The following is a 20,956-nucleotide window of genomic DNA, read 5'->3' on the forward strand; positions in this document are numbered from 1 at the left end:
TGGTGTCGGAGATGTGAAGGTGGCCTTGTGTTACTGTGATTACATAGACAATTCCAGTATATTGTGGATTTGCAGTGCGGCCTGGAACGCCTCAGCGAAGCGCACTTTTAGCGGTGGCTTTTGTTCCTGTGCCCCAAGCTTGTATGTGGGTATTGGAGCAGTTTGGGGGCATTACCCGGTATGGGTGGTGTTGAAAGTGGTTAGAAGTCGTTTGTTGTGATTCCTTTGTTTAAGCCCGAGCACTGCAATTTTACTGGCAGAGTTCGCTTTTCAGGGCTTACTTTGCTACTGTTCTGGTTTTTGCGCGCAGAGAAACACCTGGAAAGAAACATTCTCTGCCTTGTACAGTTATAATTAGGAGTTGTTTCCCTTCCCGGCCAGTAACGAAGAAAATCTCAAAACAACAAATATATGGTCTGCGTGGTAACGCGTCATGCTCAGGGAAACGTGCCTGTGATCCAAAGCAAGGTCCATGGGCTTAAATGTTACCCCACCCCTCGCACCAAGAAAGATAAAGGGGATTAAAACGAATGACCTGCAGATGACCATTGAGGATTACTTTAATAACAAAACCTCTGCTATAGTAGTTGTTGATACAGTACTTGATTTGCTGGCGACTGAAGTTGCTCCATGCAAAAACACACCTGGCAAACCGGCTAAAAGTACCCCCATGGGTCGCCTATGATTGACAATAATGGATGGCTCCTTAACCTTTGTTTGGATTTGCAGCCTAACTCACTTGCAAGGGTAGCATATTCTATGACAACATCATCGGTTCTAATCTCTTTGCAAGCCCCGATTTGGAGAAGCTTGCTTCGTTTTCAGAGATCTCCTCCTGCGATGAGGGAAGTATAGAGAAAGATACAATTCTAAGCATCTCTGCACCAACAAGGTCCAACAATGCACAGTTCCCTCCATTACCGATGCTAAACTCTGTCATCACAAAACTAGATGCGTTGTTTCATCTTTGCACAAAGTTGGCGGAAGGCCAGCATGAGCAGTCTCGGATCTTAGCATTTGTCGTGGATATTATAATTGACTGTAGTTCAGTCTCCGGTATTCCAGGTTCTGGTAGTCAAATAGATGGGGTAAACGTGGGACAAACATCAATTGTATGTTGTGGAGGATGTTCCAACTGCGCCCAGGGTGGGGAGGCTATCGGCCGAGGCAGCCAGGGCTCCTTGCCAAGACTCGGTTGAAGGTATCACTGAATCAGCGGAATCTGCTGTAAAGTCCCTGCATTTAGAGCAGTCCCTCCTCAACAGTTCTGTTAACCCACTTAAAAAGATGGAAAAAGATGAAAAGAGCCCCCTGCCTGAACTTGCAAAACAAAAGCAAATGTGTGCAGTTTACTCTCGTAAAAGGAAAGAGGTTCAAGAAAATGTTGCCTGCGATATTTCCTCACTATCTTGCAGGCAACTCGCTATATCTAAGGGTCTTTGCAATGCCTCCACGAGGCATGCCCGATACAGGGTCCCCTTGATAAATGGATGCGACCCCCTGACTCCAGCCTCCCAAAAACAGACTCGTCCTCAACACAGACAGAACTATCTTACATGGTTACCTGCGTGGAGCGAGAAATGACTGGCAGTATACAAGATGCCCTGCAAGCCAAAGTTGTTTCTTTTACTCTCTCACAGGGCAACTGCTCTAGCTCGAACTCAAAGGTGGGGGTAAGAGAAAGTAACATATGGGACACGCAGCATAGCCAGGCAGGTCCAGTTACGATCTACCCATAGCGGTCTGGTTCTAAATACATCAGAATTGTTGAGAGGAATGCAACATATGCTAGCCCTTTTTTGAACCGTTCTTGTTTGCTTGAATTGTTGCAATATATTCCTTATTTGCATTTTATTACATCTGCGGACATTGCATTCCTTGAGCTGCCAAAAGCAAATAGCCCAACAAATTGGGTTTTGGTTTCTCTGGTTTCCCCTATGGTAGCTGAGTTCATTTATAGAAATACCAAACATTTATGTAAATTGGGCTTTGCTGTTTTGGCTTTGCAACCAGCTCACCATCCCGCGAGTTCCACTTCATTGTACCCCTTACCATTTGGGTATGTGAGTGACTATACTGGTGCTAGCCACAACTCAGTGAATCAACCTCCCTCAGCAAATAGGCAGGGTGCATACTGGGATACTGGGCACATGGCCGGAAGCACAGTACCTTGATGAAATTAATTGACCTCATGGGGACAGCCCCAGAGAGTATGGTGGTTCTGGTCATAATGTGTTATCGTGGAATGTGGCGGGTTTGCATAGGTTGTTGGAGATCCTTGATTGGTGTGAATTTATAAGAAGGCATCAAATATATATTTTTTTTCTGGAGATCTGGGCGGTGAGCCCTGTCTTGTTTCAGGTTTATAGGTCCTTTTCTGTGCCAGCTATTAAGGGGCCAAAAGGTAGACCTAGTGGTGGGTTAGAGATATGGTTGGACTCTACCCTGAAGGGGAAGGTGGTATAACATCTCAGTATCTTTTCAGACTTACAGCTTTTGACAACTCAGATGTCGGGAAGTGTGCAAATGATGCTTTTCATCATATATAACAGACCATCAGGTTGGCAGGACAAGTCAAAGGACAACTCGCTTTACGACATAGCCAGCGCCCTCTTGGGAGGAGGGAGCAATGGCTTTATCATATTAGCGGGTGACCTGAACATGCAAGTGGAGTCACTGAAGGATCTTGTTGACCTTTGGAAGAACCAGGACTCAGCATGGGGAATACCGGCAGTGATGTCTGCGGCTCCAAAGTGAACTCATCCAATGGCCACTGAAGTGGCGAGACTGCTTCATAGTTTAAACTTGAGAGCCTGCAATGGTCAATTTTTTAAAGAACACCTGTCGAGTAATTATTTTGTTGACCCCGTGGGTTCCTCACTGATCTATTATATTTTTGTATCATGTGACCAATGGGATAAAGTTGTTGACTTTGTAATCGGAGATAGAACAGAGCGTGATCGTTATCCGCTATCTGCTGTTATTCAAACTTGTCCAGATTCGGGACCTGGATCGAGTAATATAACAGCCCAGCATATTCTGATAGCTGGTCATGCTCGCAAACAGGCAAAATCAGGAAAGGTAATGGAACGAGAGCGAAAATCGTCTATTTATCAGTCGATTATGAATGAATTAAAATCAATTTGTGGAGAGGGGAGTATGTCACATTCAATGTTGGTCAACTTTGATAAAAATAAAGTACAACGTTGTCCCATTCATTAATGAACCTCTGGCTGGAATTAGAAAAGGGTCTATTACAAAGCCCAATTGGTGTGATAGAAAATGTCACACGGCCAAAATGAAAATTATATCCTCTGTTAGATCTAGTTTAGGGACGGCCAAAAATGAACCGCGCATACTGAGAGCAGGTTATAAGAAATTAATTTCCACAAAGAAATGGGAGTTCATTTGCGAAAAATGGGTTATCATGCATAACGCTTTCAAACAGGGCGATAATTCCCTTTTCTGGAGGATGGTGTCAGGTAAAGAGTTGAATGGAGCACAAGCACCACAATGTGTTATGGCTAATGAATGGCAGTCTCACTTCTTTAAGCTTTAAAAGTCCTATCCAGGAGATGGATTGGATGGAACAGCGAGGTATTGTAGGATGACGTGGATGTACCACATTGAAGGTTGAGCATGTCAGATGCTGGTACGGCGCTGAGATCTATGAGGAACGGTAAGGCTGCTGGTCCTGATCGGATCCCTGTTGATCTTTATAAAGAAGAAGACACTGTGTGGGTCCCGGTTCTTTGCAGAGTTTTTAATACTATACTTTCAATGGGCTTAATACCTTTAACATGGCAACAGGCAGAGATTATTCCTCTATATAAAAAGGGTTGTAGAGATCTACCCCTCAACATTCATCCAATTTTACTTTTGGATGGGGTTGGGAAAATGTTCTCCAACACTATTCTCAGTCATTTACAGTCTTTGTCTGACTCCAATTGAGTAGTAAGTACCCATCAGGTGGGTTTTAGGCAAAGCAGAGGCACTATTGACCAATGCTTTCTCCTATCCCTCCTAATTCAAAAATATGTTTCAGAAATATGTTTAATTATTTCGGATGAAATTATATGTTGCGGACCTCAAGATTGCATTTGACTCTGTGTCAAGGGCTATACTTTGGCACATTCTTGAGGCTCACAAAGCTCCCCCTGAACTATTTTCCATTATTTTCACAATGTAGTCCCAAAATCCATCAAAGGTTTAATTTGGCATGGGGGTAATGCACGGAAGGATTCAACGTATAGAGCGGAGTGATGCAGGGATGCGTTCTGGCCTCCCTGCTTTTCAACATATATGTCCAAGAGATCATTGACACTCTGTTAAAAGAGTGCCAGGATTGCCCTAAAATGGGCAAAGTGAAATACCCGGCCCTTTTTCACACTGATGATGCAGCAATATTATCAGCATCTCCAGCCTTCTCAATATTTGAGCTCAAGTGTATGGATCTTAGATAGGAGCTAAATGTTGAGAAATCCAAGGTCATGGTCTTTTGACCCCACCTAAACGTGGGTCTGTTCTGTTTGGCATTGATGGTGCTCGGCTTGAACAGGTAAACCATTTTGACTACCTGAGAATTAGATTTCAGGAATTTGCAAACTGGGGCCCCCAGATAGCAAAGTCGAGTATTAGCATGGATAAATACAATAGAGCTATTCATTCCTTCTTTGTGTGACATGACAGTGGAGCGGTCTCAGCAGCTGTCAATTTATTTCAGAAACAATCATCACGAGCCGCTTCTTATGGCACAGAAGGCTGGGTTGTTTTCAGCTTTAAATAAGCCACAACTCAGTGAGATACAATTCTTGAAAAAGCTCCTATTGTTACCTTCAAGTACTCCGTCCCCTTTGTTATACCTTGAATAAGTATTTTACCTGTGGCGACTAAGATGAGGTTTGTCCCAGTCAGATACTTGATAAGACTGTTGGGCCAGGAAGGTCTAACGCCTTATCGGGATGCATTATCAAATCTTATAAGACTGGAGGGCAAAATGGCTTCCTTCTGTAATAAAGTTTTCTTCGAACTTAAATACTCAACTTAAATTGAGTATTTTGTGGGATGAACCAACCTCTTGCAAGGCTGCAGGAAAAGTGACTGTAAAATCGGCTATTAATACCCAGTTAAGAAATTAGTTAATCTGCGATGCTATGAAATTGTCTCTTGGTCCTGCCTATATTAACAAGAGATGGTCTGATTTAATCAGCCCAGCTTTTGAAAAGACCCTATATTTTCACTTTAGATTGGGGATGCTATTGGTTGCAAACGTCACTAATCTTTGGAAATCTCAAGAATCCGCCATGTGTCCACTATGCAAGACCTCCATAGAAGACGCAATGCATTTTATGCTGTTCTGCCAAAATACTTTGTGGTTGTGCTGTAGATATTTGAGACCAATTTTGATATCTGATGGGATTCATAACACAAGAGAGGCGTTGTTTTTTTAAGTAACCCCCAACGTGTTTGCGCCACGGATCATTATATTCACAGAGCTTGGTTAATGAGGGTAAGAGAGTTGAACAAATGCATGGGGCGTTAACAACCTGAGATGGAATAGTAAGAGGAGATAATAAATAGCCTGTGCCTTTTTTTTTCTTTTTGTCAAGGCTACGATCAGTGCTCTCCTTATGTTTTTTCTGTATATATAAATTGTATTGCTTTTAGCATAATTTTATAATATTTAGATGGATTTTGTAGGTTTTAACGTTGTGTAAATGTGTTTGCATGTATTATTGTGTATTTTTCTGTTGCTTTTATGGTTTTATGACCGATATAAAGTTTTATTACTACTATATTATTAAACCCAAAAAACATTTCTCATGCCTAGTTTACAAGCAAAAGTGACAATTTATTTATTCTGTATTGTGCCCTATATACCAAAATATAACATGCCCTCCTCGACAAAGGCATTGTTGAACCTTTGGATATATGTTATTTATGTCAGAGCAAAAATAATGTTTTTCACCTTTTTTTATTGACACCCAAAGAGCGCTTTACAGCAGTACAGTACCGTGCAATTTAAACAGCCACCTTTTGCACATATATTTTTTTTGGTTCATCACAATTAAACCTACACAAATCTACTCTCTCTCTGCGCTCTGGCACTAGACGGGAATCGTACTGCCCATGTGCAAAGGTTTAGCCATGCTCAATATGTCTCCTTATCTACCTTCCTGCAGTGCAGGCACTAAATATCATCCCCAGTGGGCATCCGGCACATACTGAAATATGACATCTCTTTAAAGTTCACATATGCTTCTAGGCAAAGTGTACCCAGAGCTTTATTAGTTTAGTAGTTTGAATACTCGAAGAAAGCATGTGAGCTGGGTTTGCACCTTTCCGCTAGTGCTCTTCTTTTTCCCTTCCAAAATGTAACTTAAACTTAGCTTGACATGGGCAATGGTGTTTTTAAACAGATTGGTAGAGTTAGGTCAAATAAAAGGATAAGAGCATTGGTTGTCTGGTTGGGAAGAAACGTAAGTAGGCAAATAAAAGGTATTAAGCAGGCATTTGAAAGGTAGTGGGGCAATCCGATTATCCCTTTACCAGCTCCCCTAGGTCGAAATTGAAATCTCTCATATTTTTAAATGCTTCAGGATGCAGTTCCATATCGGTAGACTTTCTGAGCCTCATTACAAGTTTGGCGGTAGCCTTGCCGGTAAAACCGGCAGGCTACCGCCGAACTTGCTTTTTTTTCCGGCCTCTGGCAATGGGGACATACAGGGCCATTACAACCTTGGCGGACCCCGTATGTCCTCATCGCCAGGGGCCGGAATCCATTACTCCCCATTCCCATTGAGCCCAATAGGGCTCAATGGGAATGGGGAGGTTGGATGCACCGGCAGCATTCAGAATGGTGCCAGTGCATCCGACATGCTGTGCTCGCGGTTGCAGCACTGCCCACCAGGTCAGACCTGGTGAGCAGAAAGGCACCCGCGAGCACAACTCGTTGTTTGCCGGTCCAGGAACTACGGTATCGGCAAGCTTACCAGTACCGTAGTTCCTGGAACGGAAAACTTGGAATGAGGTCCTCTGTCATGATAGCTAATCAGTTTTTGCAGTAATTCCATGCTGTGGTATTTGTTGAGTTGACACAATACCATTTTGGATGAGTTCACGGATGATATTAAGGAAGCTTTGAAGGTTTTGATTAATACCTCGAAGGAAAGACATTCCTCTTTACTTGGGTTCAAACCTAAGCAGAACATGCCAGTCATGGGATTGTTCAAAGCTGGGCGGTGGCCTTCATGTGGCAGGGACAGAAAACGGCGATCAGCTGTGACTTAAAATGGGCACTAAGACTCCTGTTCAATACTTGCGGCCTTGTTAGGAGTCGTAAAAAACACTAGAGATATGAAATGTTAAAATGAAATCAAGCGGTTGGTGCAGTACACCAGTATAAAGCAAAAGAGCATTGTTACCATTTATAATTGCCATTTTGATTTCGAAATCATGAATGGTCAGAACAGTAGACACATGCCAGCAACTGGATCTGGTGGATTCCCTGAGGAGGCAGGATCCAATCTCCCACAAACTGGAGATTTACCCAAAGTTCCTTGAAGAGATCTTCAACCTTCAGCCTGTTTTCGATCAGCATCCAGCCATGGTTGCCGCTGCCCTGCATCTCGTGCAGACATCCCAGCTCTGAAAACCCTCATCAGTGTGGACAGAGGTGTTCATCTTCTACTGCATAGCAATTTCCAAATCATATTGTTCACAACATTGTGAGGATAGGGTTCATAATCAGTTAGTGGGCCTGCCCGTTCGCTGCCCAGAATGATAACAGCAAAGTGACCTTCACGGCTAATAACACCACGGCAAAAGTAAATGGATACGCACTCAACACTCGAAATTAATTGAAATGTGGAATAATTATTTTTTTTTAAACAGTTTGGCTGTGTTGTACTCAATACAATGGAAGAGAGTTTTGACCATCTAGGAGAGACAACACTGGGTACACTGTATGGGTATAGGCTCATGGCGTTCGGTGGGCTCAACAATTCTGGGCCTGAATGTGTGGGTCAGATTTTGGGTGCCTACTGTATAGGAAGTGTTTATAATTCGAAACGCTGCATTTTAGGTGTGGTACTTTATACGTTTCTGTGCAGGACCTCTTATAATAAAACAGTTAAATAGGCGGACTAAGAAATAATACCTGTGCTGGCATGATGACCGCAGTTGAATGGGAAGGAAATGGTGAAATGATAGCCAGCAGCTCACACAGCTCAGTTGGCCTTGTCTCAGGGCAGAGGCGTTGCTAGGAGGGGCTAAGGGGGCTATAGCCCCTGGTCTTTTGGTTTAAGCCCTGGATAGGATATCGGGAGCTACAGCCAAAAGCCTAGCTAGCCCCCAGTCCCGACAGTTCCAACATTAGCGTAGCCCCGGATCTTTTCCTGACCTAGCAACACCCCTGTCTCAGGGAGATCTTGGCAAACATAGTGGTGCTGTGTATTGAGGATATATCTGTTTTGGGTGAGAAAAAAAATGTCCAAATGTCACTCTTAAGTACAATAGAGCAAAAAAAAGAGCACTGCCTTTCCTGAAAGTTTCCAAATCATCTGGGAATTGTTTTGAAATTAGAAGCCAGGAGTTCTTCTAAAATTAGTCACGGTCCCAGTCTGAAATATTGCCCGTTGGCATCTAACTTTACAGCACTTTACAACTTCAAAACGACTTTGAGATTTTCCAGAGAGCGGCGTTTGATGGTTTGCTCTTTCTCCTTGTTCCCCGTGCAGGCGGTGAACTTCTGGTATGTCCTGGTGATGAATGATGAGCACACCGAACGACGGCACTTACTTTTCTTCCTTCTCGGCTGGGGGCTGCCAGCTCTTGTTGTCATCTTGCTCCTCATCATTCTACGAGGCATCTATCACTGGAGCATGATACACATCTATGGCCTGATCCATGAGGACATGTGAGTCTTACATCAAAATGCAAATATGTGCGGTATGCCATTTGGAGACATGAGTTCTGATGATTGATAGGTGGCCCCTACTGCAACACAATTCCAAAAAGACTTGTGACATGTATTTAGTATCTACAATATAATTTACTTTTGGATGCAGGAAGTCCCTCTTTCTAAATTGGGGTACACTATGGTTCATCACAAAATGTGCTTGTGGATAACGTTCATTATGTTAAGTTATGTTATGTTTTAGTGATTTAAAAGAAATTGTGAGGCATCAACTTGACTAATTTTCAAAGTGGAAATTAGTGGAAAATCCAAGGTTGCCTACCAGGGGTGGCCACTGGCCCCTTAATTAGAACCAATTAACAAATGGTTTGAATAGAAGCCACGTCTTTGGGGATAATAAAAATACAGATAGCTTGTGATAAATCTCAAGTGCAGGGGGGGCATCTGAGAAACCTTTGCCTCTCCAGATGTTTCGGACTACCAATCCCATCAGCTCTAGCAAAATAGTCAAAGGTGAGCAAGTCTGGGAAATAGAATCTCGACAACAACTGCTGCAGTGGAGACGATTGCCCAGGCCCAAATTCGGCCAAGATATCTCATGTAAAAAGAAGTTACAAGGCATTGAATGCCGACATACCAAATCACAGAAAAAAGGCATTGGCACTGGTGGGGTGGGCGGGGAACCCATGGCAGTTAAGGGGTTAAACACCTGACATACAAGACTGCCTTCTTAGTGGCTATTACTTCCATAAGAAGAGTTAGTGAACTGCAAGCATTGTCAGTGCAGGATCCTTTCTTAATCATTTATAAGGACAAATTGGTTTTACCTACCCATCCAAGATTCTCTCCTAAATTTGTAAAAGTAAAGATGTGGCTTCCCCTAGGTCTGGTTTTAGGTTGGCGACACAAATATTTGACTTATGTTCTTATGTTGTTGCAAATGATTATTGTAGGTAGAATTAATTAAAGTTGATGTTGCGTCTCACCGGATTATGTGGTGGGAAAGTCATGAGCCACTGTAGTCTACAATTGAAAGAAAGAACTCTCGGAGACTTGCGCCAATTTTCTGTAACTAAAGAGTTTTAATTGTCATAAATACCAGAACTGCCCTTGCTGATGACACGTGTTTCGGCTGATTACCCTTTATCAAATCAGGGCAAAGTCATCCTAGAAATCCCCAGAGCCTCCTCCCATTTACCCTGAAAAAACCCAGCCCTCCCAACCGATTTATCTATTACGCTAGCTTATAGTCTGGAGACCATCCTAGAACAGTTTCCCGGACTGATCACCTCATGCAATATCGGTGCAAGTGGGGATCCCCAAGGGAAACCAGCGAACCTGCTTTTTAACTCTGTGCGTAACCTGAAGTATAGAAATATATCAAGCGCTGAGATCTCACTCTTAGCCTTAAATTCTTCCTGGGACAAGAACTGTCCCTCCAGGAATAGATCTCGCCAGAAAACGAACCCCAGTTTGTCCATGCATTGTGTAAAAACCCTCTCCCCTGTTAACGGGACTCTGGCATAAACTTTACAGGGAGGAGTAAGGAGTATATTGTCCTTCCCGCAATGCGCTTCCATGCCCCACAGGTAAGATCAACCACATTCCGCGCTCTTTGCACGCCTTGCTGCAAATTGAGAATCACCCCCCTCAGAAGCGACACGGCGACTAGCGCCCTTTCAATCTGGACGTGCTCTCTTTCTGGGACCGAGACATACCAGACAGAAGAAATTAGGCCTGCGCTGCCACCTGATAGGACTCGAGCTCAGGGAGCGCAAGACCCCCTTTATTTAATGGGACTACGTTTGCTCCAATGCACCCGTGCCTATTTCCCATGCCATAGGAACCTCATTATTTGTGCCTTCAGAGTTTTAAAAAAGATAGAGGGACCCATTATTGGTACATTGAGAAAAATATACCAAAACCTGGGCAGGATTCCAATTTTAATTAGCCTTATTCTACCTTACAGGGATAAAGGTAAGTATCTCCACCTCATCAGGGGCTACACGATCTGATCTAATTTTGCCCCTAAGTTTTCCTGGTAGAGGACCTCCGAGGATCACGCTATGTTCACCACCAAATACTGTGTGTAATCCATGTGCCAATTGGAATTTGAACCCATCTCGGAACCTGTCCCGTCCATTAGTGGAAACAGCACAGACTTGGATGGGTTCACATTGAGCCCAGCGAAATGCCCAAAATCTAAAACATCCGTCATAACTGGTGCTAAATTTGTCTTGGGATCCCTTACAAATACTAAAAGATCATTGGCATAAAATGAGATCACGAGCTTGTGCGTAAACATCTCTACCCATCTGTCAATGTGTTTAGACCGATCCAGCTCTGCAAGCGGCTCTACAGCAAGCGCAAATGTAAGGGGTGAAAGCGGGCACCCTTGCCCTTTACCGCAATCGCGCCACGGGTCCTTCGTACAACAGGATACCAGTTTTATAAATCCCTCCCCCTGCTCTTCAACACCGAGAATAAAAAGGGCCGTTCGATCAAGTCAAATGCCTTCTCAGCATCAAAAAGGGCAGCAACTACTGGGGACCGCTGCTCGAGGGCCGAAAGAAGATCAAAAATTCATCACAGCCCGTACAGCGTGGACCACCCGGTATAAAGTCTGCCTGATCTGTTAGGACACATCTTGGCATTACCAGAGTGAGTCTGTTGGCTAGCGGTCTAGTAAGTATTTTAACAACCAAATGTATTAGTGAGCTTGGCCGGTAGGACGCCCAGCTTTCTGTTCTTTTTGCTGGCTTCAATAATAGGTTAACCACAGCTTCTCGCATTGATTTGGTTAGGGAGCCCTCCTGCAGTGCCTGCTGGTACATATGTAGCATATGGGGAACCAGGAGTGGGGCATATGCCTTATAAAAGTCAGCAGAGAGCCCATCCAGGCCTGCAGCCTTTCCCCCAGGTAGTGTTATAATGGCTTTATGTAGCTCCTGCTCGGTTAGCGGTCTGGTCAGCCACTCTCTTTCCTTCTGCACCACCCAATACAACCCAACTTGATCCAGGTTACCATCAAGGGCAGGCTGCCCTACACTAATTCCGGAAGAATATAACGCCTGATAATAGCTCACCATCACCCCCAGTATGTCCTCGTCTGTCTTCAAGAGCCCTCTGATAGGTGATTGAGTTGCCGCAATATGCGACCATTCGGTTTTGGAGGATTTTATCATCCGTGCCAGCAAATGCCCTGTTTTCTGCCCCTTGCCCTATAACCTCACCACAGCTCTCCTGTAAAGGAATCACACCTCACGCTCGACAGAGTCTCTAAAAACCTTGAACTCCTCCTGAAAATGCGCTTGGGTCCCCGCATCTGACAGGAAGCCAGCTTTGGCCTCCAATCCCCTCAGCGGGGCCTCACTGGCCGTCAGATAAGCATGTATAGTCGTATGAAAGAAATGGATTATACCCTCCCGGACTGCCTCTTGCAATATCAGATCCCTCTTGCTCTCGTTTTTAAAGAACCAGTACCTCCCCCTTGCTATTTCCCTTGCATCGTGAGTATCAAAACTACGGGCGTGTGATCGGAGAGTGTGTGCGCCCAAATATTACAACCAGTGACCCAACCCGAGCCCCGCCTAGAGATCAAGATGCAATCCAACCTCTATGCTGAGCCATGAACCGAGGATCAAAACGTGTACCCCTTACCCTGCTTGTGGCGATCCGTCCATGTGTCTAATCCCCTCAGTATCACAGACCTGCCTCAAGCCGTCGCTGACTCCCTGTTGGATGCCCCAGATCTTTCCAGAGCTGGATTGATAACTGTGTTAAAATCCCCCGCCCAACATTTAATACTATCAGTGTGCTTTCAGATTTGTCCTTAATAAACATCAGCATATCAAGGGAGTCGGTGTTGGGGCCATAATAATTCACAAACGTGAATACTTGCTTGTATTAGCCCTGTAAGAATCAGAACCCTACTATCTGCATCACAAACCACTCCCTGGCATCTGAATCCCACCGTACTCTTTATGATTAGACACAGCCACTGTGAGTAGCTTGAATAAGAGGAGATATATCTTTGGAAGGGCCATGATTTGGCAAACCCGGCTTTGCTGGAGGGCAAGAGGTGCGTCTCCTGAAAAAAAGCCATGTCCACCTGCTGCCTTTGCATGTATAGGAGAACCTTGCTTGCTTTAGAAGGACAATTCAGACAGCATACATTCCAGGTCATGCAAGTGACATCCCTATTAGCCATGTTGATGTGGGATCAACCATCCTTGGGAGCCATGCCCGTCCCGTGGAGCCCTCTCCACCTTGTCTTCAAAGCCAGTCCCTGAGTGTCGCCCCCTACTATCCTCTCTCCATGGGCAGCTGTTCTTTACCTCGTCAGAGTTTGTGCAAACCCGTCCACAACCTCCCAGTCTGTGTCCGCCCCATCCTTGCAGCTACCTCCCCAAAAAGGTATTGTGTGCCGACAATAACAACCAAACATCAACCAAAGAACCAACTCGAACAACTTCTCCCTCACCACCACCTCCCCCTCCAGCAACCCCAATCTGACAATTACTCCCACCTCCCTTGATATTACAAACCAAAAGCCAAAGCATGAGAGCGCTGTGAGGCTTATCCACCCCACCCACGTTCAAAACCAGTGTAGGCATCAATAGTAAGCCACAACCCCATGTGCCAAAACCCGCAAGTCAGGAAGTGGCGGTGCTCCCACGGCGTCGCCACCATCAGTCTAATGTCGGTGGTCCACCCCGGCCAGATTTATTCTTTGCAGACACTGTGCCGTTAGCCATAGTATCATGGAAATTGCTCACCTCCTCAGGTTACTGAAAGACAAGGGCTTTGCCATTCTGCTCAAGTCTCAGGCATGCTGGAAACAGCATGGCTTATTTGAACCCCTTCGATTTGAGATGTTTTTTCAAATCTATAAAGCTCTTCCTTGAGGCCTGCACTTTATTTAAGAAATCCAGAAAGAGCCAAATGAGGTCGCCTTGATATGTAAGAGAGCCAAGTTCCCAAGATTGTTACAGTGCAAAATTCATGTCCCGGTAATTGAGAAGCCTTGCAATAATGGGCCTGGGCGGTGTGCCTGGTACAGGGGGGCATCCACAAGGAATTTGATGTGCCCTTTCTACCACAAATGCTGTTGAGAAGCCAGTCTCGCCAAGCACCTCCCGCAGCACAGTTCCACCAGGTGTTCCATGGGCCCTTGGTCTGCTGCCTCTGAGACCCCGACAATTCTAAGGTTGTACGGTGGGACCTGGATTCTAAATCATGCTGTTTTTCCATGAGTTCTCTAACAGCTTTAACTGGACAACTCTGCGTGACGTTGCAGTAGACTCATCCTCCACCGTGGACAGGCGCTGCTCTGCTTCGTCTAGACAGTCTCCATGTTTATTCAGCATGACCTGCATGTGGTCGACTTTATAGGTGAGGGTGTCTAATTGTTGTCCAATGAGGTGGTCCCGGTGTGCAGCTGTGTCAGCATGCCTTTGATATACCTGAGCACCTGCGAGGAGGGCTCCTCTCGAAATTCAGCTGTGTTTTCCAATATCTTGAGACCCCATTGACATGTGATTCTTCTAGGACGGGGTAATATACGGAAGCTTGGACTGCATTTTGTTGTGCTTCCCCATTTTACACCCCTACTATTGCAATTGCGTAGGGGGTTGTACAGATGAGCTACCCCCCCCACACTGATTACACACACTGCTGCCATGTACTGCTGGTAAAGGTTCCACATATAGTGCACGAGGCCCAGATAGTCCATATCCCTTGCTCCTGCTTCACTTAACTTGTTGGATCCGGGACAACTCTCTCCTGCAACAGGCCTGGCGTCCCTTCCCAGATGGTCAACGTGCATCAGGCTGTTTATACAACTACAGCGCCCTACCCTGTTGGCCGGGGCTGTCCCATGTGCAGGGTGAAGGAGGCCACCCCATCATGTGTTGTGCCAACTTTAAAGTTCCCTACAGTGCTGCGGGCTCCAGCCACCTCAATGAGTAGCCACGCAGGTCCAGTCAGGTAGAATAATGTAAAAACAGTGTTGGGGGCCACCGGCCCTCTCTCCACATCAGGCCTCTTGCCTCCGCGGCTCGGTCAGCAGTCCTTGGGGTCCTCAGGGTGTCCGGAGGAAAGAGCCAACCTAGTGATAAGCAGACAAGCATTGCCTGCCACCGGTAGATCCACGGCATCTCTGCCTGTAATCCAATGGCCCACAGGAGCGGCAGCACGCCTCCTCCCCATCCGCCGAGCCTCACACAGTTGCCGCCGGAGGATCCAACCCCTCTGTGGTGGTTCCCTGAAGTGTGCGCTGTGATGTGCTCGAGGGGGAAGAACCTCCCCTGTCTTCTCCGGGTCGGCTGCCCTCGCCCCTCCGGGCTCCTCAATGCACTAATTTACCCAGAAACCTTTCAATGGAATATCTATATTAAGAGTTTACCTTGTGTAAAATAAGGACCATACTGATTATTCGCACCCTGAATTATCACTGGCAGTTCGTATATGCCAATGATCAATCATTGCTGTCAACCATGAGAGCAGAGCAAAACATTCTCTCTCCTTGTTTGAGAGGTAGTGTTATACAGCCCATTTATAACACAGCCAGAAGATGAAGACCGTACCAGGACTTGTATAGACTAGAAATAACAAAGAATAGGTAGAAAATGCAGGTCAACAATTTTTAACGAGCTAAACAGAGAACATTTGGCTGGTCTTGCTTCTAAGGTCAATAGCACTTTGTTTCTCGAACATTATGTACCACGATATGTAGACGTTGCCCCTAATAACATCACTCTGCATGTTTGGGGCCAGAGAGGGGATTTCAAGAATGGAAAGACTATGTACATTATGTGGAGGGGAGGAATTAGAATCCATCAGTCATCTGTTGGTAGAATGCCGTAGCTTAAACTACCTTCGAAGAAATTGCTGGCTTGCCTATGGTAATACCATCCTTGTGGGCAATGGCACGGAAGTTCTGGGAAAGTGTTTCATGCAGGGAAATGACAGTGATCTCATTTAGCACCTTACAAACTTATGGATCATTACTTATGAAATTCTGACCGATTGTTTACACTGACATATGCTTAAAAGACATGTTTGGAATTGATTGATGAAAACCTGTAAATTATGTGTTTTGTAGATGACTTCATTTTTCTTTTGTTTGAGGTATTTTTATAAATGAGAGTGAATAAAAAAAGTATTAATTGACGTTATTACACCTAAATACAAACATTTAAAAAAAGCATAGACTTTCCTTAGATTTTGGCCATTCTGCCCAGAATTGATAGTGGGCGACAGTTTTCTGGGAGACATCTATCCCCATTTAATTAAGAGACCCTATCACTGCTCCATGCCAACTAGAGGTGACATAACCCTCACTGTCCCTATGCGTACTCTCTTCTATCCTCCTGCCGCTCCTCTATCTCTTCTTCCCTCATTCTTTATCTTGCCTCTCCTCTCTTATCGCTCTTGATTCCCCTCCCTGTCCCTTACGCCTTGGAACTTGTTTTCGGTCATTTGTTTTTTTCTCTCCAATTTTATTGCACCATTTTCTTAGCGTGTACAGCACTTAGGAGACAAGCATTTTATACATAAATAAAATACAAAAACAAGCATAAAAAGCCTTCGGTTTTGGCCGGCGTATGGGTATAAGAAAGGCATTTGCCAGACACTTCTATTATATTTCATGCTACTCCATCCACTTTGCAGTTAGTACCACCAAGGCAGTGCCTGGCAAAGGCCGATCCCATGCCTACACAAAAGCCAAAACTGTTGGCATTGCCAATGCTTGTTTTATTTGCTCCTGTTCTGAAGAAGATGTTTGCAAATAATGCGCTTTCCCAAGTGAAGTATCTTGCTCTGCTACCATTAGCGTGGAAAAATGCACTTCTACATTGCCAAAGTCTATGTACGTATGTTTATATACATTTTTTTTTCATTAGAGCCGTGGCCAATAAAAGGGAGTGCGAAACTATGATAATAGTAAACCACATGGGGAGATAATTGCTAACATGTGAGATTGCAACACACCTGAGGTGTGGCTGACTGAGGAATTAGGAATTCACAATGCAATTACACAATCCCACGTGACGCTTGCTCAGTTTCTTCCGTGTTTACACTTTGCGGAGGTAGGAAACCCTAATAGCACTGACGCCCGCGTGCTTCTACGCGAATGCCAGGTGTTTACAGGTCGAACTAGAAGCTCTGACAAATGTCCACAACTGCCCCGTGTTAGGAACAGTCTTAGCACAATCTATAAAATATCCTCTATGTTTTAAAGCCAGGTGCGAACAAGCGGTTAGTTTGATAAAGTTACACATAGAACACTACCGGCATTATCTGCTTGTAAATGTAACGTTATGGAGGAGTGGTTGTGGTGTAATTGACGTGATGCGCCTGTAAAAGGTCGGATGCAAAGGCAACTCGCTGCACTCTGCACATTGGCCTATGGGCCTCATCACGAGTCGGGCGGTATCCCACCAGTAAATTCGCTGGGATACCGCCCAGTGCAAATGGCGTTAAAGCAACTTGCTCTGGCGCAATTAGTGTCGGATCCCAGTTTGCAGTAATGAGTTAAATCCTCATTTATGTTAAGTCCATAGGACTCTATGGGGCATTTTCAGCGCTTTTACCGTGGCTCGGGTGACCAGACGTCCCGGTTTTCCCGGGACAGTCCAGGGAAATTACCCTCTGTCCTGGGGTCCTGTTTTTTTTTATTTTATAAACCCTGTCCTGGGTTTCCAAGGGTGGGTGGCTACGGTTACGCTTTTTGCCAGGACCCGATTTCGAAATCCTGAAATCGGGTCCTGGCACAAGTCTTCCTGTGTGATGGGGGCGTGAAATGCATTTAACGCCCCCATTTCCTCCCCCTTCCCATCACCGGCGCTCTCCTCCAATGAGAGGAGTGTGCCTGTGAGCACACCCCTGCCCGCCCCTCGCAGCAGACCAGCGACATAGAATTAGGACTACAGTTTTATTTGTATTTACTTTAGTCCTACTTCTATTTCTATATCTTGTCCCGGTTTTCTTTCAGAAAAGAATCTGGTCACCCTAACCGTGGGGCAAATTGCACCACGGTAAATGCTCCAAAAATGGGCACGATGTCGGCGTATTCGCTCCGAGGGCCCCTCAAACTCGGTATTGGGCGGAGCGGTAATGCAGTGGTAAAAGCGCTACCGCTGCATTTTTACTGCTGTCCAACCTCTGATGAGGCCCATTTATGTCTAAGAAACAATTCGTAGCAATGAGACTTGTCAGGTTGGTCTCTAAGGTTTGACCACTTAGGTAGGTGAGACCTCTTGGCAGTTTGCATGAGTATGAGGCATAGCACATTAAATTCAAACATCAATTCTACTGGGAGACCGGATTTGAGGACTGTTGGCAATAGTCCCGCTTGGGAGCAGTTGTAGCGTTTTAAGTGCTTTCATTCATGTGGCGATGTACCTGCTGCTGCAGCAGAAGCAATGTAGGCACAAGAATGACTTGTGCTCGATAATAAGCATGTGTACAGGTTTGTTTTACAGCTTGCAAGGGAACCAAAGACAGTGATAAATCAAACATGGCCCCAAGTTCTGGACTTCATGTACTGATGCTGGGGTGTTTCCTAGGCTTGTGGGAACATGGACATGTATTTATTTGCTCCTGTGTTTTATGGAGCTACTCAGACCGCCTTGCTGTCACTGGAAAGCGTGTGTGCACCTGGCGGACGGTTTGAAGATGAAAGTTCGGCCCTTATATCCATTAGCAGTTGTCACGGTGCGATTAATCTAATTGTGATGTCACCAGGAGTTTGAAGAGGCGTAAGCTTCAACATGTTCTTTGTTTGGTGGGGACACATTTCCTTGTGTACTGGTATTGTGAACCCAATCCAATGCATTGATTCACGGTGTGTCACCCTTTCTCAACTCTCATGCTGGACTTCCTTTGCATCTTGTACTCATGGTGACCCTGAATCATGCTGTTCCCATCTTCATCTTGTATCCTGGCTTGCAACATTATGTGTTACTACTAACTTCTGCAATTGCATTCGCTCGCCCCTCTTGTTTCTCCACTCTTTTTGACTGCTTACTCTCTGTTCTCTCCATCCCTCTCTTTCTCCCTTTTCATATCTCCTCCCCTCCTCCCCTTACTTTCTTCTATGCACTTACTCTATCAGAATTGTCCCTGGACCTAGTATGGTAGTAACCTCGTCTGTCTCCTCCAACCTCCCCTTACTCCCCCCCCCACCTCAGCACTATCTGAAATGTCGTCAGGCCTAGTATGATAGTCGCTTGTTTTGTTCCTCCCCTCCCTTTCTGCACCCCTCTCCCTCACCTTTTGTTTTTCTCCGGCTCTATCAGAAATGTCGTCAGGCCTAGTACGGTAGTCGCCTGTCTGTTTCCATTTCCTTCCCACTCTCCCCCTCCCTTCCTTATCTATGTCTTAGCTCTTGCACTATCTGAAATGTCGTCAGGTCGAGTACGATAGTTAATTTCACATCCTTACTGTTAATGGCCTGTAATGTCATTGTATTTTCGCTTGTTCCCCTGCTTGCCTTGAAGTGCTTTGAAACACATTGTGTATAGGCGCTATATAAATAAACTATCATATCACATCATGCAAAAACTAGGAGCACTTAAACACATTAGGAAGGACGGTTGCTAGTTCAAGAATCAGGCAGCCTTGAGGAAGATTTGTCAACTACACCATGTGTTACAATAGGCCTCACACTAGCTCGGCTCTGAAGATACCCAGGAAGGAAGAATACCCCGACCACCTAGTCACTCCGATCGGCAGGTACGGCCAAGTTCTACAGGTAAGATAGCTTAGTGAAACCAATGGCAATGTGAAATCAGCTCATGATTGGTAGCTCAAGGGATCAATCCAGGACCAGCAGAGATAGCCAGCTCTACTGTTGTGCATCAAGGGTGGGATTATAATGTAAACTGGAGGCCCTATGCGCTTCACCTTGCAGGTTCATATCTCCCATTAACTAGACAAAAAATCTTACTGCCAAGTTAGAAAGAGTCATCTTACAAATGAAGTTGAGAAAAGGTGGGATGGGGTCCAAATGCAATGAGCGAGAAGTATCATAACTCAAGTTTCCATCCATGAGGAGGATAACATTTATCTAGACAAGTTACATGCTGGGTTCTGAGCCTGATATACTTCTGTACATCTTGCTTACTCATATGGTAACTTTGCAGCTTTGGAAATATATAATTAAATCATTCTACAATTGGATAATTAAGCTTACTGAATAACCGAGAGATGTATCTATCCTCCTGTTACCCACTAAAAGCTGCCCCATTAAGAATGTTTATAGTTCAATTGTTCTCTTCCCTCCACTAGGAAGTCATATATCTGTATGAGAAAAAAACGAATTAGATAGTTAATTTTAAGGATTTGAAAGATGTGGCACACTCCAGACCAGGATTCTTTCTACTGGCCAGGGATGCAGCGCACAATTAAAACGCTTTTATGTTTATTTCATTCCGATTCAATTTTTGAGAAGGCAGCCAACCCGTCTCACACCCCCCTGAACGTACACTACCTGTCGCAATGGACCATGAACCAGGCTGATGTGTAATAATGAAATATTTATTTATTTTTAATTTTGAATAAAAATTAAATACATTCAATATAGGGCAGCAATCACCAGTGTGGTGATAATTACACAATAAAATGATAGGATACACTTAGTTTAACCTTCTAACATAAGATTCACAATTCACAAATGAATGAAATCAAGATTTCTTTTTCGGGTAGTATTTTCAGACAGCACCACAGTTAGGCATTCCCCCTGCGGCACTACCTCAAACCCCTGTTAACCAAGTTTTGTGTCGGTGGAGAGAGGGAGCAAGGAGTCGGGTATACTAGGGAAAAATCGGAATTAAAATCCAACCTACCAACCCTGAATGGGAGGCCAACATTGTATTGAGTTCCCTTGAAAAATGGGCAAAACGGCACTCAGAATTACAGAATAGTTATTTTACATGTGCGGTTTATTGAATAAGGCAAGAATGTTTGCGGCTGTACTAACGAGGCAAGAGAACCTACGAGCTACAAGGCAGTGTACTAAACAATGGGCATATA

At 44.8% G+C, this 20,956-nt stretch overlaps 1 protein-coding gene across 2 annotated transcripts in view; it reads left to right on the forward strand.

Annotated features, from left to right (window-relative positions):
- ADGRV1 (adhesion G protein-coupled receptor V1) overlaps positions 1-20,956 on the forward strand; it is a 2,479,945-nt gene that overhangs the window by 1,951,010 nt on the left and 507,979 nt on the right. For both annotated transcript variants that reach the window (XM_069627623.1, XM_069627624.1), the window contains one exon: positions 8,739-8,917. In XM_069627623.1, the coding sequence (XP_069483724.1) occupies positions 8,739-8,917 (179 nt within the window). The remainder of the gene's footprint in view (positions 1-8,738; positions 8,918-20,956) is intronic.

This window comes from Ambystoma mexicanum, chromosome 6p (genome assembly GCF_040938575.1).
Source record: "Ambystoma mexicanum isolate Mex_15411 chromosome 6p, UKY_AmexF1_1, whole genome shotgun sequence".
NCBI lineage: Eukaryota > Metazoa > Chordata > Amphibia > Caudata > Ambystomatidae > Ambystoma > Ambystoma mexicanum.